General features: G+C 50.7%; 1 protein-coding gene across 1 annotated transcript in view; it reads right to left on the bottom strand.

The window, feature by feature from the left end:
- Positions 1-255: 255 nt before the first annotated feature.
- Positions 256-24,225, bottom strand: part of LOC126518706 (uncharacterized) — a 132,956-nt gene continuing 108,986 nt past the window's right edge. Inside the window, exon 3 of the mRNA XM_050168470.3 lies at positions 256-3,227. Coding sequence (XP_050024427.1) covers positions 3,045-3,227 — 183 coding nt within the window. The 3' untranslated portion in view covers positions 256-3,044. The remainder of the gene's footprint in view (positions 3,228-24,225) is intronic.

Raw genomic sequence — 24,225 nt, 5'->3', positions numbered from 1 at the left:
GTACGGTGTAAACGTGAATCAGCAACTCTTCCATGCTATACCGGTGGCGTCGTACACAAGCTGTGTACCGCACCGTACAAACAGCTGGTCGTAAGAAATGCTTGTCCGCGCTCGCGGTGGCAGCCTCGACCTGTGGCTCTGTGAATCTCGCGAGACAAACGCTTTCATGCATGCAAGGTGCCCACTGTACGCACGAACAGTGCGCAGTGAGAAAACAAAAACAAATATCGTAAGAAATTCAGACTGACAGCATGGTCACTTGATGCACACTTCTTCTTTAATGAGAATCCCTTTTTCGCATGTTATAAATTACATCGACCGTATTTACACTTTAAACAATACAGAAAGAAAAGCACGCACGCACCTAAAACAAATAGTGTGTCGTATATGTACAGATTCAACACAAGTTCTTACGAAGCGCTTCACTCGGCAGGACATTTCTTTTTCGCTCGTATTTCCGATGCATGTGTCAGGCACGGGAATCGAACCCATCTGGGCAAAGTCGCAGCGAAAGTTAATGAAGACCTTTCGAAGAGCACTGGGAGCACTAGCGCGCACTCTTGTATTTGAAAGGGTGCAAAGTAATGACGCGCAAATACTGTGTCCATCAACTTCGTTTCCAGAATTGGTGCAGAACGGAGACGTTCCACTAAGGAACGCTTACATTCTTTCTTCTTATTAATAAATCTTGACAGCAGCTGCCGAAGGACACTACGTGTCCGCCAAGCGACGTAAAACCGGGTATTCTTAAAGGATGCAGTGCTCTTAGGACCTGCACTGAGCAGCTCCAAGTCAATCGCTGCAAAAGGGCGCGTAACGCTTGCCGCTGTGAAATGGAACAGTGACACGCCATGGAACTGCGTGTCACAGCCAAGGTAATGGCGTCCTTTTTGTGATCTAGCGCCCTCTACTACTGCAAAATCAGCTCCTGCTTAGTCGTTGACAACCTTCAGCCCACGCAAAGTCAACTCAATGGAGTTGAGCACTCATGACGCTGGCTTATCAAAACTGGTGGCAAGGGATGGGTGGGCCAAGTTGCCCGAAACGCCAAACTGCGTCAATTCCCAAGTCGCAGACCTTACTATCTTCTCTCGCTCCTTTTCCATTTTGTTTCGCATGAGTATTTTCATTTTAGAGTTAAAGCTCCACCCTGCACAAAGCGCTCACGTTGCTCGACCACACTGGGGGTCGATCGAGGCGCATGGTGCCCGATGGTGAGAAAGTATCGAGTCAGCCTCTGAAAATTAAAAAAGGAAAGAAAGGCTTCTTTGGTTTCAGAGGCAACGGTTAGCCTTTCCTTCAAGTGTTGTTGATGAGTGTGGGTGCCTTTAGCAGACCGAACGCAATCATGGCGTGAACAAAGGCTCGAGCAAGTGGTGCGCAAGAAGAAAAATAGAAGGGGTGTTGAAGAAGCGAGAATGAAGGAGGAGTACAAAGAAAACAAAACTCGAACACGATTCTGTACACAGGTCTTTCGAACGAACATGAATGTACGATGGACGCCACACGCACGCACACATGGGTGAAGACACACACACACACATTTCGGCCCGCCGGGCGCATCGAGATGTCGGCGTGTCCGAACGCGCTCAGTCCTGGCACGTGGCGGCCGTCTGTCGCCTTCGGTCGGCGCTTGCAGGTCCGGCCCTTGCGCGGGCTCGCTCACAAGTGCACCACAGCCCGCCTATCTCGTCGCTATGCGCACCATTCGACGGCATATGCCGCAGCAAACCGGGGGGCTCTTGACACGACCTGGTTTCAAAGAAACGAGCTTGTTCACCAAGAAGGGATCTACGTTCATGAATTTCTGTGCGGTGATTTGTCAAGTGCAACGTCGACGCAGAGTCCGGAGCGCAACGCATACGAAGCTGTCCTCCATTACGAAAAGAAAATACATGAAGAAAATAACAATTAAACAGCGAATAACAGGCTGAATGTCCTCACTCATGTATTATGCCTTCGCTTCTTTCCTTTCTGCTAATTTAGATGTGCCGATGTGTGAAATAAATCAGCGCGAGTAAAATAAACGAAATCAGAGGCACGACAGCTTACAGATTCTTATATACGTTCATCCTTGCTATAGGAGCGACGGGAAGCCAGCCCAAGGCGGCCGACGGCCCTTAAACACGTTTGCATGCCTTCGAGCACATATGCACGTTACGTGCAATGAAAGATTACAACCAGAAATGAGCGAGACTGCCAAGGAACAGCCACGGCAATGTTTGCAACTGGATCAACGCCAAGCCTCCCACAGCAGATGCAGAAAGACCCAAGCAGAGGCGGCTTTCAGTTGACCGAAGTTGCTGCGACTAAAATTTAAGGAAAAGCCTGATTTCCTCCGCGCGAAGTGCAGTATGGCGAAGAGTGCTTTGTTTACGTGCCGAACATGAAGAGTTTGAATACAGCCTAGCATGCAGGCAGCGAGAACTCGCCTAAGAGCACACCGAAATGGGCACGCGGGCTGCGCAGGCCGACACATATAGCTTCGACACCTTTATGCGTCTGCAGCTGCGACAAAGCGCGGTCGCACCGACACAGGGTGCCCAGCGGTAGAGCCCGACCGGTTCGTTAATTACGCCAAGCTCAGGAACTACGCGAATGACGCCCGTCATAATGCCATATCGAAGCATAGGACCCGTACGGAGCTTGTCAAGCCAAGACCGCGCTGCACCTCTTGCTTCATCGTTGTTGCCGCCCCCCTTTTGCGTTCACTGATTGTCTTTCCTGCGTGCGTGGCTGCTATGGTCGAAATGCGGCGCCTTAGCCCGCGCAACCAGATCTTCTCGATCAAAAGGCGCCAACGGGCCAGTGTCGTTTTGTTTTCGCTCGCCATACATGCCATTCACCGAGAAAAGAAGGAGATCCGCGCGAGCCTCATTTCACAATGCAGAGGCCGTCGGCGTGGTTCCTGAGCCTGTATGTCGGTGAAGGCCGGAACTGCGCACCGTCCGCATTCACACTGGCGTCCACAACGCGGCGACCGGCCCAGCGGCGGCGCAGGGGCAGCACAGTCCGCGCGGCACGTGCTCTGGCGTGGCGGGCTGTCACGACAGCGGCTGCGTCGAGTCGGAGCTCGAGTCGTCCATCTGGATGTCGGGCGAGAGCGCGGCCGGCGGCCTCGGCGATGCGGGCGCCTTGCACTCCGAGCCTCCGTGGGACGTCGAGTGCTCCTCCTCCTGCTTCTGGCGCTTGTGCTTGGTCCGCCGGTTCTGGAACCACACCTTCACCTGCAAGACAAGATGCGGTCATCACTCGCCAGCAAAACAAGGCATGTTTGGGCGTGTGTATGGGCGGATATTGGGTGGCTGTGTGTAAGCCTGGTGACACACAACAAAGCCAACACCGCGTTCTGTGTGGCAGCAAAGCTGTTGTTTGATATTTGTTGTTCTTCGTGTCCTGTCGAAGAAGCGGCAAGACAAACCCGTGCGACATCACAGCCGGCAGTCGCACGCAGCGAGTGCCGTCTAAACATCTCCCACCGGTCATTAGGCGCTGCGTGTCGCCCGTGCTCACGACGCACTGCTGCATGTGACAACCCTTTGCAGCACCTGTGTGTTACTGGCACCACGACGGGGAGGCGCCAAGAGTACCAGGCCCACTCAGAAAATAACCTTCATGGCAACTCCGAAAGCATGTCCGTGACGTCGGAAAAGATAGTTAACTATGTTACATCTATATACTACGTGACCTTCACGCTTGATCTTAACGCCGAATAATGTGCGACATGCACAAATGAGAATACTTTTCAAAAGAGAGCTCGTGTTGACTTCTCACGTGCTCTGATTTTCATTAGTTTTATGGTCATTCATAGGCCGGCAAGAAAGGGGCTGGCCCAGTAATGAACAAGTCATGTTGGAACGCAGCGTATTTGCTCCAGTGCTTAGCTCACTTTCGGTGTTTAGCTGACTGGGCGGCCACCTGAATCGGAATGCGGCTTAGGCCACGTTTGCGTCCACAGTGGTGTATTTATTTCACAATACTGCAGGCCATGACAGGCCCAAGCAGGAGTGGGAAAACATAATTAGTATAAATCGGGAATACAAATGAATAACGCCATTAGCAATCAAACAGGGCTACATCACTACACATATAATACGTACTTGATAACAAACAAAAAGGAAAACTGAAACAACTTTTTCATTGCCGTTTTAAAATCAGCCTCCTCAAAGATGGTTTTAGGAAGAGCGTTGCAGTCAGAAATTGTCTGGGGAAAGAAACTGTGTTTAAATGCACTGCTTTTAGCAGATATGTCTTTCAGTGCATGGTCATGATTTTGTCGAGTCTTTCTGGTGTCTAAGGGTTTTTCATATGAAGGTATGGACACGTCAAATTCACCTTTCAATATGTTATGCAAGAACACTATCCGAGCATATTTTCCACGCACCTGTAATGTTATAACCCCGTGTTCTTGTATAAGTTTAGTAGGAGAGTCACACCTTTATATTTACCAAAAATGAATCTGATTGCTTTTCTTTGCAACATCTCACGTTTATATATATCCTGCTTAGTTTCTGTATCCCAAATTACGGAAGCATATTCCAATTTCGACCTTATGTAAGTTTGTACGTTAGTAACTTTAACTTTGCTGGAGCTTTGTTTAGTTTCCTTCTTAGGAAACACAACTTCTTAAATGTTGATGCACATATATCTGAAACATGCCCTGACCAGGATAATTTAGAAGTAAGTGTAGCGCCTAAATACTTATAGCTTGTAACCTTTGCTATTTCTTGGTTACAAAGAGTATAGGAATAAGAACTAGGTTGTAATTTACGTGTAACTGTTAATAAGACTGTTTTTTGCACGTTAATTTCCATATCCCAAGTTCGACACCACTGCTGAATCTGGAACAATTGGTCCTGCAATACAACGCGATCACTCTCCCACAATATATCATTGTATATAGTACAGTCCCCAGAAAAAAGTTTTATACACACTGTATCAGACAAAAATTCAATGAGATCATTCACATAAACTAAGAAAAGCAAGGGTCCGAGTACGCTGCCCTGAGGCACACCGGAAGAAACAGGGAGCATATCAGGCGCACACTCATCTACTACAACAAATTGTTTTCTGCTATGCAGGTATGCTTCAACCCATTTTACTAAGTAGCAGGGAATGCCGGTTAATTTCAGCTCATGTATTAGTTTCGTATGCGACAGTTTCGTATGGACCTCTACAATCCAGCAATACAACGAATGCCGTCTTAAACGCTGCAGAATTGCAACAACTTTCTCGAGCACGGTGTGAGCGCCGCTGAAAAGGTATCGAGCGCTGCCGTCATCCACAAAGTTTGCGCACCTAAAGGCTACGACGGAGAATACGTCTGGGCGCGACGCCCACTTGACGTGTAGGACCGCTTGTCTATTTATGTTAACCTTGTCGCCAAAGGAAATGCCTACTGTGTCTTCGCAGTGACAAATTGTGTTGACGGCGGCGTGTGCGAGTTTCGCATGCGCGGACGTCACTGAGGCGCTTCTGTGAATCCCGTCTTTCGTGGAGCCGCACGCGTGATATGCTTTGCCCGAAACTGCGAGGAGTGTTACGGTCAGTTTCACCAACATTTGCCACGTTGCTTGCGCCTGTGGCATTCGTTTCTTACATAAAGCTTGAGCATTGCTTCATCGACGCTGTGCACTGCATGCTCGGTGCGCACGGGTCGGGATAGTTCTTGCAGGTGCTGCAGCTACGTATGCCGCGAGGCGGATATGTTTTTCATGCGTGCGCCACCCGCACTTGTTATTCCCAACTCTCTAATCCTGTTAGTCCGTACTGTTTTCGATTTTTTTTTTATGTTGGCCTCATTATTTCTCCTTTTTTCTTATGATGTATTCTTAGCAACCTGCACTTTTTATTTTTTTTTCCACTCCTGTAAGAGCCTGTAGAGGCTTAGAGTAGTAACAAACTTTTAAAAATAAAGAGGCACACACTAGCATAACAACGTCTAATCCAGTGGGCCGAATATACGCCAGAGATATACGAAGAAAGAACGACACGCGTTCAAACATCAATCAGTGTGCTCGTACAGTCACCCCTCCGGTGTCCGCATTAATAAATCTGAGCCGTTGCAGAAGGCGGCTCTAATGCGCTTCTTCAGTCATCCGGACTCCACGACTGTTTCTCGCGCGCTGGCGAACTGCTCCTTTGCGTACATGGGCGCACTGACTCCATGCTCAGCCTTCTTTAGTCTGGTCCCCTTCACCATGCTCAAAGCAGCCAACCGGGCGTGAGCTCGTCAACCTCCGTGTCTTTTTTCGTTATCTCTCTTTCCCTTTCTCTGTAGAAGCAGTAGTCAACGTAAAAGCGCAAGGAGAAACTGAGACAGGCGAACAGCAAAGAGGTTAACTAGAAGGAAGTGCAGTTTGCTATTCAGGCTTGTAAGTGAAGAGAGGGGCAAGGAAGAGAGCCTGTTCAGGAACGTGGACCGCGCACGCCCATCGGACCAGCTCGCAGGACCAGCACAAAGCGTGGCACACTGCTTTCTTGCCTGATCCGCAACAGCCAGATGCAAAGCGGTCAGCGTGATCGTGTAATCGCGTTCCCAGCAAAGCCTGTGAAAACGAAGCGACGGGAGGCTCACAAAGGAACTAAAGGTGCGACTGGAACCATGAGTGAGGGCAAACTCTGATGAGTGGATGGAGGTGCTTGTAAGACGTTGGCCCACTCACCGTTCCAATCGGATTCATTCTGCGAAGCCTAAGAAGAAGTCGACGCGGAAAAATCATGAGCATTAGAAGACTCTGGTTAATGCAGAGATACGCCCCGAACCTTACCGGAGCGAGAGGCGAACGGAATAATGGCCGGGGATCCCCCAGCGGCGACAACGAGTTGTCTGACGCACTGGCTAAGCGTTGGCTGGATGCTGTTAGGGTTGGCGCCTGGCACCACGTGTTGAAAGGAATTTCAACCGACATCTCTCACCCTGCATCGTCTAAATGAGGCGTGACTTCCTAATTCGCCATGACCATTTCGAGTGTCTGCCTGTCTGCCGGAAGCCCCGCAGTGTACAGACCTCTTTTGTGTGTGTAAGTGTGTGTGTGCGAGTTCAGAGAGGCCCTTTCCTCGAATTGGACCTAGAGGAGAACTTCCACGAACCCGCGACGCGCAGAAGAGACGGACAGGCGTCTACAATTCCAGGAAGCGTGACGACCTCCTCCTTTCAGGAGACTCGGTATAACCAGAGGGGGAGGGGTCCTCTTTCAGTGCCGGTCACGTGACGTCGACGGAAGCAAGATCCCGCCCACTATTGTAGAGAGCCTACTTCTAGGCAGCAGTACGATACGCTACCCTGGAGTACGCAACACTGCATAACGCCAGACTGATATCGCCAGAACAAAATTGAACAACGTCCAGTTCAGCACTGCGATATGCACTGCGATAAGGCGAGGGGCAGACGAAACTGCTTCCCCTTGTTATTATTATTATTATTATTATTATTATTATTATTATATGTTTTGAACACATATACACAGTTAACAGGAAAGGGAAAGCGAAGAGCAAGCTGGTTTCAGAATTATACAGTAAATGCACAGGCGATTTGACAAAACCATTGGACTGCAAAGCGCGGCAGGCACAACTCTTTGAGCAGTCATAGGAAATCCTACAAAGATTAGCAGAGAAGCAAAAACAAAAGGTAGTCACGTCTCGCGCTTTCTGCGACAACATAAACAGCAATGAATAACAATTCTCGGCGCCAAGGTGACAGCGCATTGCCTTTTTTTTTTTTTGTCCCATTACAGAGGCTCCTGGACGCTGGCGCCTTGCTGTTCTCGCAAAATGCACAAGAAAAGACTCCACAAGCGAATTTTCCAGGGCGATTCAGACAGGCGAGTTAAGATGCAGTGCTTTATTTGACATTCTGAAAGGACTATGTGTGTTCAGTCGAGGAATGAGTACATCTTGCTAGAAAAAAAAGAACAAAGAAATAAGAAAGAACAACGTGTCCCTAGAAAACACTACTAGTGATTGCGTCCCATGTAAGGAAATGTTTATGAGACACCGAGCACGGTAAAGTCCCATTAAAAGAGATTAAAAGTTAAATCGGCGAGAAATATTCGCCGCAAGGAAACGTCCTCGCTCTATAGCCAGCTGGGGGCATCGTAAAATAGTGCAGGGCCACTATGTTCTCTTCCAGCCAGACCACGCGCTACGCGCATATTATACCTGGCCGCTTTATTGCGGCGCGTTTTGCTAATGTTCGCACACTGTGCTATGCGGTCGCGCTTATCTATGTCTATTATTTACAAAGATGCGCTTATTCGAAACAAGCCTTTGGATTCGTCAGGCCGCGCCGGGGCAGCGACGTACGTGGTGGCAACGTATACAGAACGCGCAGTGGGCCTCTGGCAGAGCGACTCTGTTTTCACTCACGGCCACGAGCTCGGATTCTTATTCCGCGGAATTCATCCGATTGCTTTTTTTTTTAATATTCCGCGAATTGAGTCTTCCTCCCCCAAATAAGATTGAAGATTACGAACCCTAATTTGAGTCACTGCCTCAGCCACATCAACTTCTCACGCCGGTAGGGCAACATGGCGGAGCACGAGAACGAGATGATGATGATGACGAAAACATTTATTGATCCCTCCTTAAAGGGAAGGGGCCAACGGGATAGAGGGAACTACTTGAAGTATGCCTCCTCCATCCTCTCAGCCCACTCCAGGATGGTCTCCTGAAGGTCGGGCCTGGAGCTGCGCAAGGCAGCCCCCCACTGCTCCTCACTAATATTAATTGCTTGAGGAAAAGGGGAAGCGGGTGCTTGGGGCACCCCCACATGATGTGGTTTAAGTCTGCTTTGGGAGAGACGCACAATTTGCAAGAGAGAGAAAGGTAAGTGGAGGGATGAATGCGGTGGAGGAGGCAAGGGGAGGGAAAGGGGCGAGTCAGCAGCTGTCGCCACAGAACTTGACAGGATCGCTGGTACCAATCGTGTGTGTGTCTCGTTCTGCGTCTTTTTTGCGCTACAGTTCACAGCGGTCAACATATACCAACTCGTCCAGTTTTCTGTTCTCACGCCTCTAGCGTTATTTTCGGACAAGGCAAGACAGGACAACACGGCATAGGTACGGAAAGGGACGCTTGCGTCAAGGTCCCCATGGGAATGTATATGAGGCATGCATGCAAGCTACTAATGAATCACAAAGGCGCAAATATGGAGTAGCAGTCCGTACACTTTCACACCCTTTCAGAACACTATTCGGTCCGCATCAGCAACAGGCAGCGGTGCACGCGCGATAAAAACAGGAATACGTAACCACCGCGGCCGACACCAAGTGGCGCAGCTCGCCCGAGTGTCTGGATGGATGGATGTTATGAGCGTCCCCTTAGGAACGGGGCGGTGGCTTGCGCCACCAAGCTCTTGCTATTATACTGCCTAATGTCCTACCTAGGTTAAACAATAAAAAAAGAAAGCACACTCCCACAACTCAATTTTCTGATCCCCTATTGGGAACTGTGCTTTTGTACGTCTCCGTTTTTTGTCGTTTCCCTACTTTTATTCCACCAATCCTCCAGTCGCCTCTTACTAATCCCTATTGTGGACATGTTTGCTTTACCACGGCTCCCTCTGAACCCAAGGGCTTCAAGGAGTCCAGTGGTGCCTAAATCGACCGCTGGGTAGACGTCTTCACATTCTAATAAAACATGCTCCGTAGTTTCCCTAGCTTTACCACAGCAAGCACATGCTTCTTCTTCCTTCTTATATCTCGCTTTATAGGTGCGTGTTCTAAGGTATCCCGATCTCGCTTCGAAAAGTAATGAGCTTCCCTTTCAATTATCATAAATGGTTTCTTTCTTGATTTCGTTTTTTCCTCTTAAGTAGAGACTCATGGCAGGTTTCTTTTCCATTGCCGCCACCCATGGGATTAATTCAGCCTCTCTGACTTTCCGCTTGACCTTCTTTGTTGCTGTGTTGTCCATCCTACAGGCCGCATACTTGCTGGTAAGCTTCCTAGTTCTTTTCCTCCACTGTTAATCAATGTTTTTCCTGTACACTCTCCCAGCCCATTTACTTTCTTCCATATTCCTCAGCCGTTCTTCATACTAAATTTTACTGCGAGCTTCCCTCACTTCAAAACTAGTCCAGCCCATATCCCCTTGCACAGCTTCATTTGTAGTCTTCCCGTGAGCGCCCAATGCGAGGCGACCCACTGACCTTTGGTTCCCGTCGAGTCCTGATTGTACCCCTGATTTATAGCAAACAACCGCATTTCCAAAAGTAAGTCCTGGAACCATTACACCTTTCCACATACCTCGGAGGACCTCGTACCTATTGTATCCCCATAGCGCTCTGTGCTTCATCATGGCTGCATTTCTCTTCCCCTTTTCTGTTATGGTTTTTTCCTGTGTTTCCATATATCCATTGCCTTCGTTTATCCATATACCAAGGTATTTATATTCTGTTACCCGAGGTATTTCTTGGCCCTGTATCTCCACTGTCTGTTCACTGTTTTCATTGAATACCATAACACCTGAGTATTGCCAAATGGCGATACTCAGGTGTTACCCCTGGCAGCGCCAAATGGCGCCACCGCTCGGCGGGAGAGAGAAACCGAGGCACGGAAGCACGATTGACTCGTTCGTAGCCGACGCCCGGCGCGGGCGGCGCGCAGCTGTAATGGGCCGCATCCATTTCACTCTCGCAACGGTTACGTACACGGCCTGCGCCGGAGTAACGAGAGTTCTTTAGCCAAGATACTTTCCGGGATGTGCGCTCAGTTGTGACTCGGAGCGGTCACAGTGCAGGAAGAAACGCGAACCGAGAGAGACGCACAAGGCGCGCTCGTCTCCCACATTCCAGCCTTTGTTGTGTGTGCGGCGGGGGGAGCACAAACGCATGTTGGCACGGCCTCGAGTTCTTGCCGCACGCACATCTGCTCTACGCCGTTGCAACAAGAGATGCCACGTGAAAAAGGCCGTGTGCGGTGGTCATTTACCATTACAAAGCAAATGAGCAGTGCCTCTTTTACCAGGCTCGTGCATTCTGTGCAAACAGCGCTGCAAGCGTTCGCAGAGCGACGGCGCTTTCATGGCGTGCGGACAAACAAAGCATTCGCATAAGAGCAGCAATACGCGTGGGGAAAATGGCGTCGGAGTTGCACAACGCGATGCGACACATGCTAAGTAACGTGAGGCGCACGTTCTCCCCATGATACGCTGCCGGAATGCCCGCCTAAAGAACACAGACATTAAACCGCCTAAGGATTACAAAAATCATGAGCCACTCCACTCTGAGAAGGTGCATGACCAGCGAAGCTGTTTAGCATACGACATAGAGGTGACACAAAATTCTCAACATAGGCACGGGCTCATTTAGCGGGACTTCTATACACATTCGCGTAAACGACGGGAGCTCCGCCCCGACGAGCCGGAGGAAACTACACACGCGTTCGACGGGACCGCCACCACAGAAGAGCGGTACGCAGGCGCTTGGAACGCCAACAAAGAGAGGGCGCTGCGAACGTAGGCATGGCGGGTGTAGTATCTGTTCTCATCCGCTTAATATATGCTACAGGTTGTATTTGGACCCAAGATATTAAACTGATTTTTGCAAGTTGGCAGAGTGCTTGAAGCATGCTTCAACTCCGCCGCGGGTTGGCCCGGTACTACATTACACTCTAAGAAGAAAAGGAGGAAATAGGGTATTGAGGTTACTCCTTTCGGGGAGGAACTGATCTCTCACAACGATTCCTCCCCTTAGGGGGTAAGTGCGAGGGGATGGACTGTTACTCCCCATGCGGTTACTCCTTCGAGAACTAACAGTTGTCCATTTCCGGGGCTTCTCAAGGGAGTAACGGTCATTCCTTCCGATGCTCCGCAAAAGTGGAGTTATTGAAATTAGGCATTTAAACAGTGATAAAAAAATTACTGAGCTGAAAAAAAAAGGAAGAAGTAGGTGCCCGAAAGTGGGATTCGCACTCACGTCCTCGCGTTCACAAGTGAGGTGCTCTAACCACTTCATCACGGCAGGTTGGCTGACAGGACAGGACATGGAGAGAAGGTTAAGCATCGGAACGCAGGTGCGGCAATATAAAAGCGACTCGGCATTTTGTGTGTATGCTATGCGGGGATAGTCTAACGTTGAGTGTACTTGCAGTCATCATAAGCGACTGCGAAAAGAAATCTGCCCGCGTATTCTTAGGGTGACTTAAACTGAGGCATTACGCGATGCATACTTGTAGCGAGCTCAAACGGAGCACTGAAGACGACAGAGAAGACCACTTTCTCTGTCGCTTAGCGTGTCCCGTTTGAGCTACACATCGCTTCAGTTAAGTTCGTAACCTCTTTGGAACGGAAGGAACTTGGGTACTATTGGCGAAGAAAATCTAGCAGTTTATTAATGACTTGCGCGTTTAATAAGTATCGCTCACTTATGGTGTGCGCACGAAGGGCATGGCTCTTCACATTCTAGTTTTTAAATTTAAAACGCAATTTTCTCACGAAGAGGCAAATTGCTGCTTTTGCATGTAGTTCAATAGACAGTGCACGAACCTCAAACTATTCACGATTTGTAGACAATACCGTTTACCCCGGATCGCTCCACGACACGGACGAAAACAGCGGAGTGCATCGGGAGTAACTGTTGTCATTCGTCCTCCCGTTGCTCTCTTTCCGACCAGTACTAAACACTTACTCTCCGAAATTTGCACACGGCACGCACATTCATGCAGTTAGTGCCTTGAGGGACGAAAGCGCCCTTTTTAGGACTAACTGCGCAGTTACTCCCGTTTTCCCAGGGATTTTTGTTATAGTGTGTCGGCCCACGGATCTACGGACATCAATCCGTTGGAAACTAGCCACATATAGCTTTGCTGTAAAATGTCGGCTGCTCAATGCAAGACAGCTTCGAGAGATAGGCAACATATGACGTCCGTACAGCTCGAGCTGGTAAAGAAGATAGGCTGAAAAACTACAGACAATGGATTAATGTACTATACGCCATTTTCGTCTCTTTCGCGCTCTATCTCTCTCTATATGTATTTATCACGCTCTCGCTCATTTTTTGCACTTGGCTCTCTTCTAATGGAGGAACCTCTTGGCGCAGGCGATGTACCCAAAAGCTACAACTGTAAATGACTCCTTCTCGCGATCAAAAAAGAAAGAAAGAAAACAGCTCATGCAGCTTCAATTGTAAACGTCACACCGGTGCGTCACCCACGACTCGCGCCATCGCTGAAAAGAGAAAATGAACGCATCATTCGTGAGCGCCACCGATACAACGTCCTCATAAATACTTCCGAAGAAATGGCCTTCCGCCACCGGCACTCCGGTAACGCGCTGATGAAGTACACATGACCAACGAGCGTCGAACACCCGCTGCCATTCCACTGGCAAGTGCGTCTCCAAAGCCTCAACGCGGCCTATATCAAACTGTGCGCTCATGTCGCTGACCACGCCGAGGTGCAGGCGGTCATCGCGGGAACGAACCTGATCGACGCGTGAGCGACAGTTCGGGGTATCACGCGACTATTTATAGTTACCCGCCCACCCAGCCCCTCAGCTGTCAGCGCACAATGAGCACAGCGATCGCCAGTGCCAGCTTCGCCTTGAGGCGCACGGCGAAATGATGCAATCTTCCCCACGGCAGCGCTCTTTGTTTATTGGCGGCCCATGGAGTCGCCTAAGTGCCCCTTAACACCGTCCGGAAGTCGCACAAACGCATAATTCTCCATGTTCTCGCAAGCTTTCGGGACCTTTCGGGACAAGGGCGACCTCGATGCGCATGCCATAAGCGCTATACTTGGGCGCGCAGTGCTGCCGCACATTGCCGTTGCCTCGGAGCTCGGGAACAGGACAGTCTGTCTTCATCGCACGTGCGGTTATGTTCGATTCGCCGGCACCACTGCGAACCATGGTTCACGGCGGTTCACGAGAAGTTGAGAAACTCAGCAGCTCGATTCCGGAGGTGCAGGCTCAGCGAAACGAATGCAAAGGTGCAGACGCGGTTTAGGCGTTATGCTATGTCAGACTAATGTGCACGGAGTGCGTAAGTTTGAGAGGTCCTGAACTGCAGGTATGATCGGTTTCTGGGGCGTAAATGCACACTACAGTTGCGTAGACATCACTCGTGTGTAAGCGGGCTTTTTACGGTGCTCGCGCCCGTGTGCTGCGTCGTCTGCTGCGTCGCTGCTTCGCACCTGTATGCCTGCACCAAGTCGGCACCGACAGTGGAGCGGGTGCAGCAAAATCATGAACCAGCCTTGCACCTTTCCTGCACCTTTTGAAACGAACGTCGTGGTTCTGCGGGCGCCATTGCTGCACCACTGAAACGAATGGCAGGGTGTAGCACCTCGCGAACTGGTCCAAGTGGTGCAGGCGAATCGAACGTACCCGTTGTGTTTGAGGTGATATGCTGCACTTCTCTATGTTCGCCAGCCTACGATGGAGAAAGAAAACAAATTTGCGGCTACAAGACGCTCAAAAAAAAAAAAAAAAAAAGAAACGTTCGCATGCCGTCGGTATGTACGGAGACTTAGTGACAGCGCCTGATCCAGTTAATGAACAGACAAACACGTTTCTTTGCGGAGTTCATGATAAAGCAACTCCCTGCGCCTGGCTTTGTATTGATTGCTGTTCATTCGAAACTATGTAGTTTCGTTACAAAGTTAACCAGCCGACACAAGGAGGCGCGGCCGTATGCTACTATGTTACTGCCCAGCTCGGCCCCGTAACAGCGTGTAATCAGAGTCGCGTCGCATTGGATTGCGTCCCTCCACGTGTGAGCGTCATTAACTCGACCCGAGCGGGCAGAGTCAGAAGTTCCGCTGCTCGACCCGACCGCTTGTACATGCATACATCTTGGCAGTCGTTTTGGGTGAGTCGATCAACCCACTTGTTGCAGGCGGGTTGACATAAGTCGCCTCGATGCTCGCTCGGCCTGACCCGCTATAGCTTTTACACGAACTCGACGAGCGGATTCCGACCCGACAAGTCTACTCGACGCGACTTCGTCGGGTTCCCGTAAATGTAGGCCCTGTCTCCATTACTGTATATAAAACAACGATGCCGCCTGAGCCTAGAAGACGCGAAATCCGCTTGCAGTCCGTGCTGCGGCGAAAGATGCAGCGAAAGCACTACCGAAGCTGCGTGCATGGAGGCGGAGTACTTCTCGCGAACAATGTTGCCTCCAATGCATCAAGCATGTGGGCACCTTGAGGAAGGCGTTGCACGCGTACCTCTACTTCTCCGCCGCCCTCGACTGGGAAAATAATGAAGCCAGGGGAATCAGGCTCGGGCGGCGAACAGGCCGCCACAAGCACCCCCTGGCGTTGTGCCCCTTTCGCGGCTCACCCGCCAGGCGAAGCGCTATCGCACCTTGTTGTCGCGTGGTAATGGAGTCATTAGCGTATCAGCGCCCTGAGACAACCTGCCACTCTGTCCGCTTGTGTTCTCTTTCTTTGTTGCCGCCCAAAGTGCGCACCGGTCTCGAGATCAACTGGTCCTTCGCCATCGGCAGCAGCTCGTGCTGTGTCACTTCTAAAAATGGCAAAAAAACTCCTGCTGTTTGTGTATTATTTAAACGAGAACATATGTGCGGCAACAACTGAGTCGTACTGTCATCTGCATGGTACAGCTAATGCACGTACAGCGCTACAAAGAGGTGAGAAAGCGTCCCTGTAGCGCTGCATTAGTTATGTCATTTACCAGCCGCTAGCACCGAAATTACATTGTCCACACCAGTTTTCTTGGTTATCTTGCGCATGATTGATCACAGCACGCCTCCTTCTATTTGCTTGCCCTCTCTTTAGGTTACGACACATACCCCTTGTGTCCTCTTGCTTTCTTTCTTTTTTTGTAGTCCTCGTCTGTTCCGTGTAACGAGCCAGAGTGATTAACTTACCCACTGATAGCGTTCCGTTCGCCGAAGCCATCACCGTGGGAACGTATTAAGGCGCGGCCGGCGTTAAACAGGTGGCGCAGATGGCATACGACGTGCGCCCGAGAGGTGGATGCTCCGGGCGGGAGAACGTGCTGAAAAGTTGTTGGTATGCGTAGTCGGCACGATTCGTGGCGCGGCGAATCAATGGGATACTTGCGCAAGACGTGTTCCGCGCTCTTTCAACGATTCCTCGTGGCGCTCGCTTTCGCCTCAATTCGCCGAGTGGTGGCGTGCCACGTACATGGGAACGTCCGCTTTCCATAAACGCTGCGGTTCGAAGATGTCGGGAAAAGTACGTTTAGGGTGAAGAAGGATCAAATCGGGGTCGTTACAGGCATCGGTAACCTTACAATATAGAGATACAGGTTTTAATAAAGGTAAAGAATATAAAGATAGGGAAAATGCTATACTAACATTGGTGTAGTAAAACGGCGATTATCTCAACCAGGCGACTATTTGTTGCCGCACCCCTTTCAAAGAGGATGCCATTAGAAATGACCGGTCATCATGACATATAAGCCCCGCGACGTCCTGCCATCCTTTCTCTCGACCATTCGCCCATCGTCCCGAAAAAGGAATCGGCGTACCGACGCGCCCTGTCGGAACGCCCGACTGGCACACGGCTCGCACGCAGCGGTTGCTTCGCGGTGCCACTCGTGACCGCGCCGCCGATCAGTCGCCGGGCGCCTCTCGCGAAAGGGCAAGAAACGTTGTACGTAGCTGGCAATGCCCAAAGCGCCTTCCCCGCGCGTCAGGCGACTGCAGGGTGTCGCAGGCCATGCCCGGTGAGCATACAATATGTGCGCGGTGTTGCGAGAGCTTCGTTCGAGGTGAGAAAAAAGAAATATCGCTTACGGCACGTCGCCGAACGCGGAGACCGCAGGTGTGGAGGCAGTCGTTGGCCGTCAGAGGCAATGCCACATTTCGAGGAGCTATTCGGGTGACGCTTGGAGACGAGTAACGAAGAGGTGAACTGTGACGATAAACGATATAAATCATCCGACTGTACGCATCGTAGGTTGAACGTAGGTGATGTTCTAGCTAAAGCCGGGGAGTTTCGCAGGCACTGAAATGTGGTGAAAGAAGCAGCCATGCAGATGGCGAGGAAAAGGAAATGCACTCGATGGTTGTAGACAATTGCACATATTAATGCGGTTTGAATAGCAACGAAGGTATTGGGTGATACCTCTGGAAGAGAGGCCTTTATGCCCCAGTGTGCTACTATTATTATTATTATTATTATTATTATTATTTAACGACATGTGCCAACTTGCTTGTCCCGACGCGTAGTAAACGGGGAGACCAGTTTTGAAGGCACCATGCAAGACGTTGCCAAGCCGCGATGAGGTTAAACGCGTGGCTATCACCCCACAGGCGCAAAGTAAGCGAGCGAAATCTAGGACGGCCGATTAGAATCAATATTTGCGCGATGGCTGGTAAAAGTGCTATTGAAACATTAACCCTCATGCCAGTGGCTTACGGCAAAAGATGTTATCCTTAACGTTCCGAGCGCCACAGAGAGTCCGTGCACCGAGCGAGCGCGCTAAAAAAGAAAAGCGCATAACGATGCAAGGAGGCTGGGCGCGCAAGATATGCTCATGCAAACGAGAACGCAGTATGAATCGTTCTGTAATCCGGGCTTTAAGGTTGTGCGACCGACTGCAAGGGAATAGAGAGCCGGATAATGTGAGACAGCCAGCCCCGGGAATATACAAAGTCCGCTCTAAGCTGACTGTCTTTTCGATTATGTTCTCCATAACGGTGCGAACTGCGCAGCTGTAGCTGTTCGCGAACAGTGAACTAAACGCCAAAGGCAATTAACCGATTCCAGAGTTCCCTTTTAAACTATTGCTCAAGTGTGATCGCCACCTAATGACAATGCAGTATGGGCGCATTTATGTCTGCAAGAACTGATGACAAGCGAGCGGTCAAGGACAGGCTGTTGGTGATTGCACGACAACAGCCGCACTCCGAATTGCGGGTTTGTCGGTGGTGCGACTCCGCTTCAATGTGTGAAAACCGCACTGTTTGTATATCCCCGTGCACGCGGGATGATGTTGAGCACGGGACAGCAATGTCGCGCCAAAAGAAAACCCATATTTTCCATAAGCGTATATAAAGTCTCGTTGTGCTTACATAGCTCGCACAGCTATCGACAATCACGAAATGTGCATACGGTTGGCGCGCCCAATACAGAGCGGCACATTATTCATGCAGGAATTGCCGAACGTTAACCCGTCTTGAAGCCGTACTCGGCGTATGCCTGTTGTTACGAATGCAAGTAAAGAAGGAAGAATCGTCGCTGTTGCTCTAGAGTTCCCCTTCGCGTTAAAAAAAGAACACGCCGCGGTTTTAATGGCGATGATGCGCCGCCATCCGTTAGCACGGCGATGCATGGCCGCCGGAGTCCGCATCCTTCCGCGAAGCGCGTATGTAATCGCGCGCCGGATGGGAGGCGCACTTAGATAACGCGGTACATTTCGGCACACACCACGGAGCTGGGGATAGACGGCGTGCACGCGTCAAGAGATAAATCGCCTCCGTAATGAGCGGCCGGCATTTCGAGTCGACGCTGGGACCCAGGGTGCGGGAGCACTGCCTGGAAGTGCCCCGCCGGCATCGTTCGGCGGAGTGTTACTTTTCGTTGCTGTCCTCTACGTCGCCTCCAACGGCCTCGGTCGGTTGCTGCGCGGCAGGGCCTGGAAGAATGTTTTTTTTTTTTGAAATGCATCGCCTGGCGCATGCCTTCTCCGTCGTGCAACCAGCCCGACGCCCTTAAACCGCTGTCGCTCATCGCTATGATCGATGAACGGCGCCAGACCACGCGACGATCGCTCGAGGAGACGTCGCCACCAGCGTCGTGTTTCCGTTCGCAACGTGAGAAGGCAGCCGCATTATCGCGCCCGCGAGCGACACCACGACGTAATCAGCGCGATCAATCTGCAGTGAAAAAAAAAACAAACGCGCGGAGACTCCCTGGAAATTGGTTTCGCGGAACAGCCAGTGAGGCGACCACACGCGCGGCTGTTCCGAAAGCCGCCGTGCACGAGCGAATCGATGGCCGCGTGACGGTGCATTATCGGAACAAACATGAATCGTGGACGAGAGTACCCTGTGAAATCTGCCACAACGAATATTCGACGCGCTTTAAAGACACGTTTCGTAAAGCATCATATAAACGGGCAACATAGCCGACGGCTGCCGAGCCCAAAGTCCACGCAGGCGGTCACATTGGTTGCTCACAGTGGCGCCATTTTGTGCACACCTCTCGCGCACTCCCACACGCGGGAAAAAAGCTGCTGCTTCGAAGCTTGACAAAACCTGTCAAGCCATAGCTCGGGCACGATGTCAAACGTATAAAGAGTATTAAAAGGAAAAAAATGGCGTCCCCTTTGAAATGGGGCAGCGGCAAATAGCCACCTAGCCTGCTTCAGTTACTCCGGTATGCTATACATACTTTTCATTCTAGCATTTCTGTATACAACTCTTTATTCTTTCTCTTCCTTAAACTTTTTCTCTAAGAAGCCAACAAACACTGACACCAAGGACAACATAGGGTAAATTACTTGTGCTTCATAAATTAAATAAAGAAACGATAAATTAATGAAAATTAAAGTGCATGAAAGAACAACCTGCTGCAGGTGGGGAACGATCCCACAACCTTTGCATTCCGCCACAATCTTCTCATTTCGATGCCACAACCTACTCGAAATGCGAAGGTTGTGGCATCGTTCCCCACCTGCGGCAACTTGTTTCTTCATCCACTTTAATTTCCATTAATTTATCCTTTCTTTATTTCATTTATTAAGCACAAGTAATTTCCCCTATGTTGTCCTTGGTGTCAGTGTTTGTTGGCTTCTTATGATATGACTAATTAAACTCGGGCCCCTCGGTTAACCCCCTTTCTTCTCGTTTAAACCTTTTCTAGTTACTTGTATACCACTATCTGTGCCCGCAATGGATCCGGTCGTATCAATCTCTTCCCTGCTTTTTTCGACTAAGACTCTAACCGTCTCTTGCTGATCTCGACTCCTGACCGGTTGATGCTTTCGTCCACTATAAATCCAAGCGCTTCTGGAGGGTGCTTATTACCTACGAGTGTCACTGGGTGAATCACTTGCAATTCCATAAGAATGTGCTTAGTGGCCTCCGCATTATTGCTGCAGCATACACACAAGCCTCATCTGGTTGCGAATGTTTGCTCCGGCATGTTTTTGTCCTTAGGCAACCAGCTCGATCTTCAAAGACACAATGTGTTGTACTCGGCAGCGCTCTCGACGAGACCGGTCGAGAAATATCCCAGTATTTAGCAAACGCTCACACCGTCTACGCACCGGCTATGAGGTTCCGCTGCTGCTGGGAATGAAGTCGTAGGTTGGATTCGAAGCCGCGACGGCCGCGTTTCGCGGTGAGTACGGAATGTGAAAAATGCACCGACGATTACGATGCTCCATACATTCTAAAGCAAAATTACGCGCTCTTGCCACACAAGGATAATCGTCATCTGTCTTGTCCGCATTTCCTTTCTTTAACGCGGCGAGCCCGCTACTTCCCAGTAACGAACGGCATGCGCGTTATCAGCATGACATAGAATTCCCGACAGGAAAGTAGCGGGCGCGGCGTTTTCAAGAAAGGAAACGCAAGCAAGGCAGATGATTATTGTTGCGTGGCAGAGATACACCCCAAAGGGTGTACTTCTTGCCTAAGAGTGTAACGCGGAATTTGAGCTCAGCTCTCTACGTGTTTTCGTTTCGCGATATATTCGCTGGAGCGGGCGGCCCGCTGCAACCGGAGCGAAGTGTGGCTCGGCTGCGTCGCCAATCGGGAGATCGCGAGAGGCAGCGCATGGCTGGTGTTTTGCCGTGGCCAAGCGCCGGATCGGACGTCCGGCGTGCGAGCAGATTTGCATCGTCCGACAACCGCACCGTCCTCTAGCCGCAGCCAATGACAGCGCGGCTGGCATGCGACGTTCTCCGACGTTCCCTCCACGGAGGCGGGGCTGGCTGGCCTGTTTCTCGCAGTGTCTCTTTTTTGCTTGCCTGCTGCAGTTTGTTTCCGACACGAAATAGTTACCAGTTCAGTAAAATTATCTCGAACGCGTGCCTGTTATGCAAAGCAGCGCCTAGTACACTAGCACTCAGCTACTGGCGAGATCGGGAGCCGCGACGCGAGGGCATTTCGCGGGCAGACATCACACACCGACCGTCTGAGCGAGGCTGCTCGCTTCGGTTGCACGTTTGTCCTTCGCAACGGCTGCGTTGAGTAAACCAATTGTATTTAATTACGGGCGACCTAAGTGAACAGTGTTAATTGTTTTGGCAAACATAAGCGCTCTTCGACGAGCTCGGGCTGGATCGCAAGCGCCGTCGGCCGCGGCGTCCGCCTAGCTAGGCCTAGCGGCCCTATCGCTGGCTGTTAGCGGAGCCGTCAGTGGACAACGCGCCGTCGTGAAGTGTTCTGTCACTCGCAGGGGCATAATTTTAATGACAGCGTTCGCGTAAAGCGAAGCAGTGTTGTTTATATAGCGTTTCTCGACGTGGATACGAACACAAGCTGGCGGGCTGGATCTGGGCTGAGCTTACGCGCCGCTCGATCTTTCGGATGCACGCACCGTGTGCCCCGAATCGTCGTATGCCAGAGCACGCAGCGCCGCACGTCGGATCGGAATCGTACCGTGTGTCTCCTGCTTACTACGCTTTCGCCACGTCCTCCGCTTCACGATTTAGCTGCACCCCCCTCCTCACGCTCTCTTCGCCGTCCTTCATCCGCCGCTGCGTTCCACGTTCGCTCGGTTGGCGCTCGCCGCAGCAGCAGCGACGGGCACCGAAGAGCTGTGCTCTCAAAGTTGGGACGCGTAGGCTTGCGCGCGCGTTTACGAAACCGAAGTGGCATGAATCAATCGGGAACCGCCACTACGCAGTGAAACTTGGAACGAAAACTCCGCCAATGTAGTTACTTCCTTCCGAACCGTCGAGTGTTTAAAGAGCCAACCCCGTGGTGCGTAAGACAGTCTCTTGCTCACAATCGTCTTCCCTATGCAGTGCCGCACTTTAGCATCCTGGCGGTGGTGACTGCCTGTATATAGGTGCCACATCGCCGCACCTAACAAAATACCGGTTATTCTAACAATTCGGCGATTCTCCTTAAAATACCGGTTGAGGCGACAACACTGAGCTCATAGCGGCGAAGAAAAAAATATCGGCACTCGCACGGAAAAAACAGTAGCATCTGTTCCTGTTTTTCCATCAGCAGATGCCGCAACTGCAGTGATGCATCGGCCCTTCGTTGCGTTATTTTTTTTTATCGATTGTCCTCGGCGGTGACGAAAGGACGAAAGCGCATATCGGCAGAACCAAACAGGAATTGGCAGAGAATGAGCCCTCTGCCGTACAGACGCGGGTACGCAGATCGAGATAAGCCTGATTTTGAGCCCTTTATATATACCGTAAGTTAACTTCAAGGCCGGGAGAAATTAAACCACGTAAGAGTGATTAAAGACGACAGTGACGGCAGTACATACCTATTGATACCATGACACGTAATTCAACTTACGACGCATAATAGTGTTTTCCGGATCATCCACACAAAGGTCAACGGGTCTTCGAAAAAAAAAATTAGTAGCGGAAGTACCTGAGCTAGCAATTAACGTTATTGTTAATGTACCATGGATGTATGTTAGCGAACGCGCGGATGCAAGTAGTGAGAGATAATCCCGAATAAGGGACATAAACTTAATTGGGAGACACAGAGAGGCTACAGTTCAACCATGCATAGTACACGACTCTAGTGGGACGAAATATGACAAACGGGCGGTCCAACGCGCACCGTGCGCGCCAATTTCTCGGCGTTGAGTCGGACTGTTCGTCGCGCGATTGAGATGCTTTTCATCCTGCATGCCATCTGCGCGACCGCAATGGTACCTAAAAGTCGTGTTACCAAATGACACGAGTCGTATACGCATGCCAAATGTAAAAACGGGGCAAGAAAGATGGCACTAATTACCAAACGTAATTGACAAAGTTAGCGATTGCTCTCTTGTGTGACGTACTGCATATCCCTTGCCGTCCCTGAAGCACGAAGGCTGACGGGCACATCAGCAGGCGCACGAAGTGGCAATCTTATTTCCAAGCACAATGCTGAACGATACCACGACATAGTAGATTGCGATCACAGCACCCCAGTAGAAACGCCGCAGCAACCCCCTGCAGTATCTCTATAGTATCCTGGCTGACACATCGTTGCAATGACTACCCATCAGGCCAGCGCTACAGAATTACTTTCTGCATTCGCACACCCTATACCACGCTGAGAGTGCGTGGCGCACAAAATTCCTCTAGCGTCTGTTACACGATGGCTCAGTGATTCGTGCTTTTGGCTCCCACCTGCGCACTGCCACAAAGGCACAAATTCGGTTCCCAGTGGCGGTATTCGACGCCTTTCTGTTTTGTTTCGCCCCATGCCGACGAGCACGCCGAGGCTTTGTACATCACGACGACCGGACGGCGCAACGAAAGGGTGGACGGTGTTACGAACGGCCTGCAAGGGTATCGACCGACAAAATTTTCCCAGTCAGCTGCAGCTGCGGAGGTGGCGAGCTTCCGAGAAGCGACCGTGGAACCCTTCCCCACCTGCACCGGCGCCTCGTATTGTAGGGGCGACGATGTGGTGCATCAACACCCCCTCGGCGCCGCTATGACTAAACGCGGTCGGCGGACCAAGTATTGTTAGTGGATTCGCCGTCGCTGTCACGGCTTGTTAGAAGCGGTGGAAATCCTGAGAGAAGATGTCTTGCCGCCGTCTCACGGGGCTTAGACATCATGGACAGACACGGCGGTCATTGTCTGCAGGGTCAACACTGGGTTGACGAGACGCCTGCTCGGGGCAGGACCCGTGTCTGCGAGAACCCTCTCACCTCGGTGTGGTCAGTGAAACCTGTGCGGAAGTGAGTGCATAAACCCTCAAAGGCTACGATGACTTTGGACGCTCCGAATTGGTCGACGCTTGAACGGCGGTTTTCCATCCCCTAGGGATCTAGGGAGGACAGAGTGTATTTAAGGAGCTGTTGGCGGCTCCTCAGGGTGCATTCCTTTTTCAGTCATGTTAGACTGATGAACTGTAACGTTCTCATGTAGATACTATAAATAAATCCCATATTCCTCGTTCTCGATGAGAAGCAGCCCTTCCCTTCAATAACGTCCTCAGCATGGGTAAGTTGGACGACGGTATGGGCCAGCTATGATCTATTTCATGCCCGACCCCAAACATTACAACTGGCTGACATCGGCGAGACCGACTTCGCGACGTGGTGCTGTGTCTGCGGTGAGTGCTTGGTTCTGGCTTTGACTCTCTCC

This window comes from Dermacentor andersoni, chromosome 1 (genome assembly GCF_023375885.2).
Source record: "Dermacentor andersoni chromosome 1, qqDerAnde1_hic_scaffold, whole genome shotgun sequence".
In the NCBI taxonomy this organism is placed as follows: domain Eukaryota; kingdom Metazoa; phylum Arthropoda; class Arachnida; order Ixodida; family Ixodidae; genus Dermacentor; species Dermacentor andersoni.
This window is presented reverse-complemented; position numbering and strand designations above follow the sequence as displayed.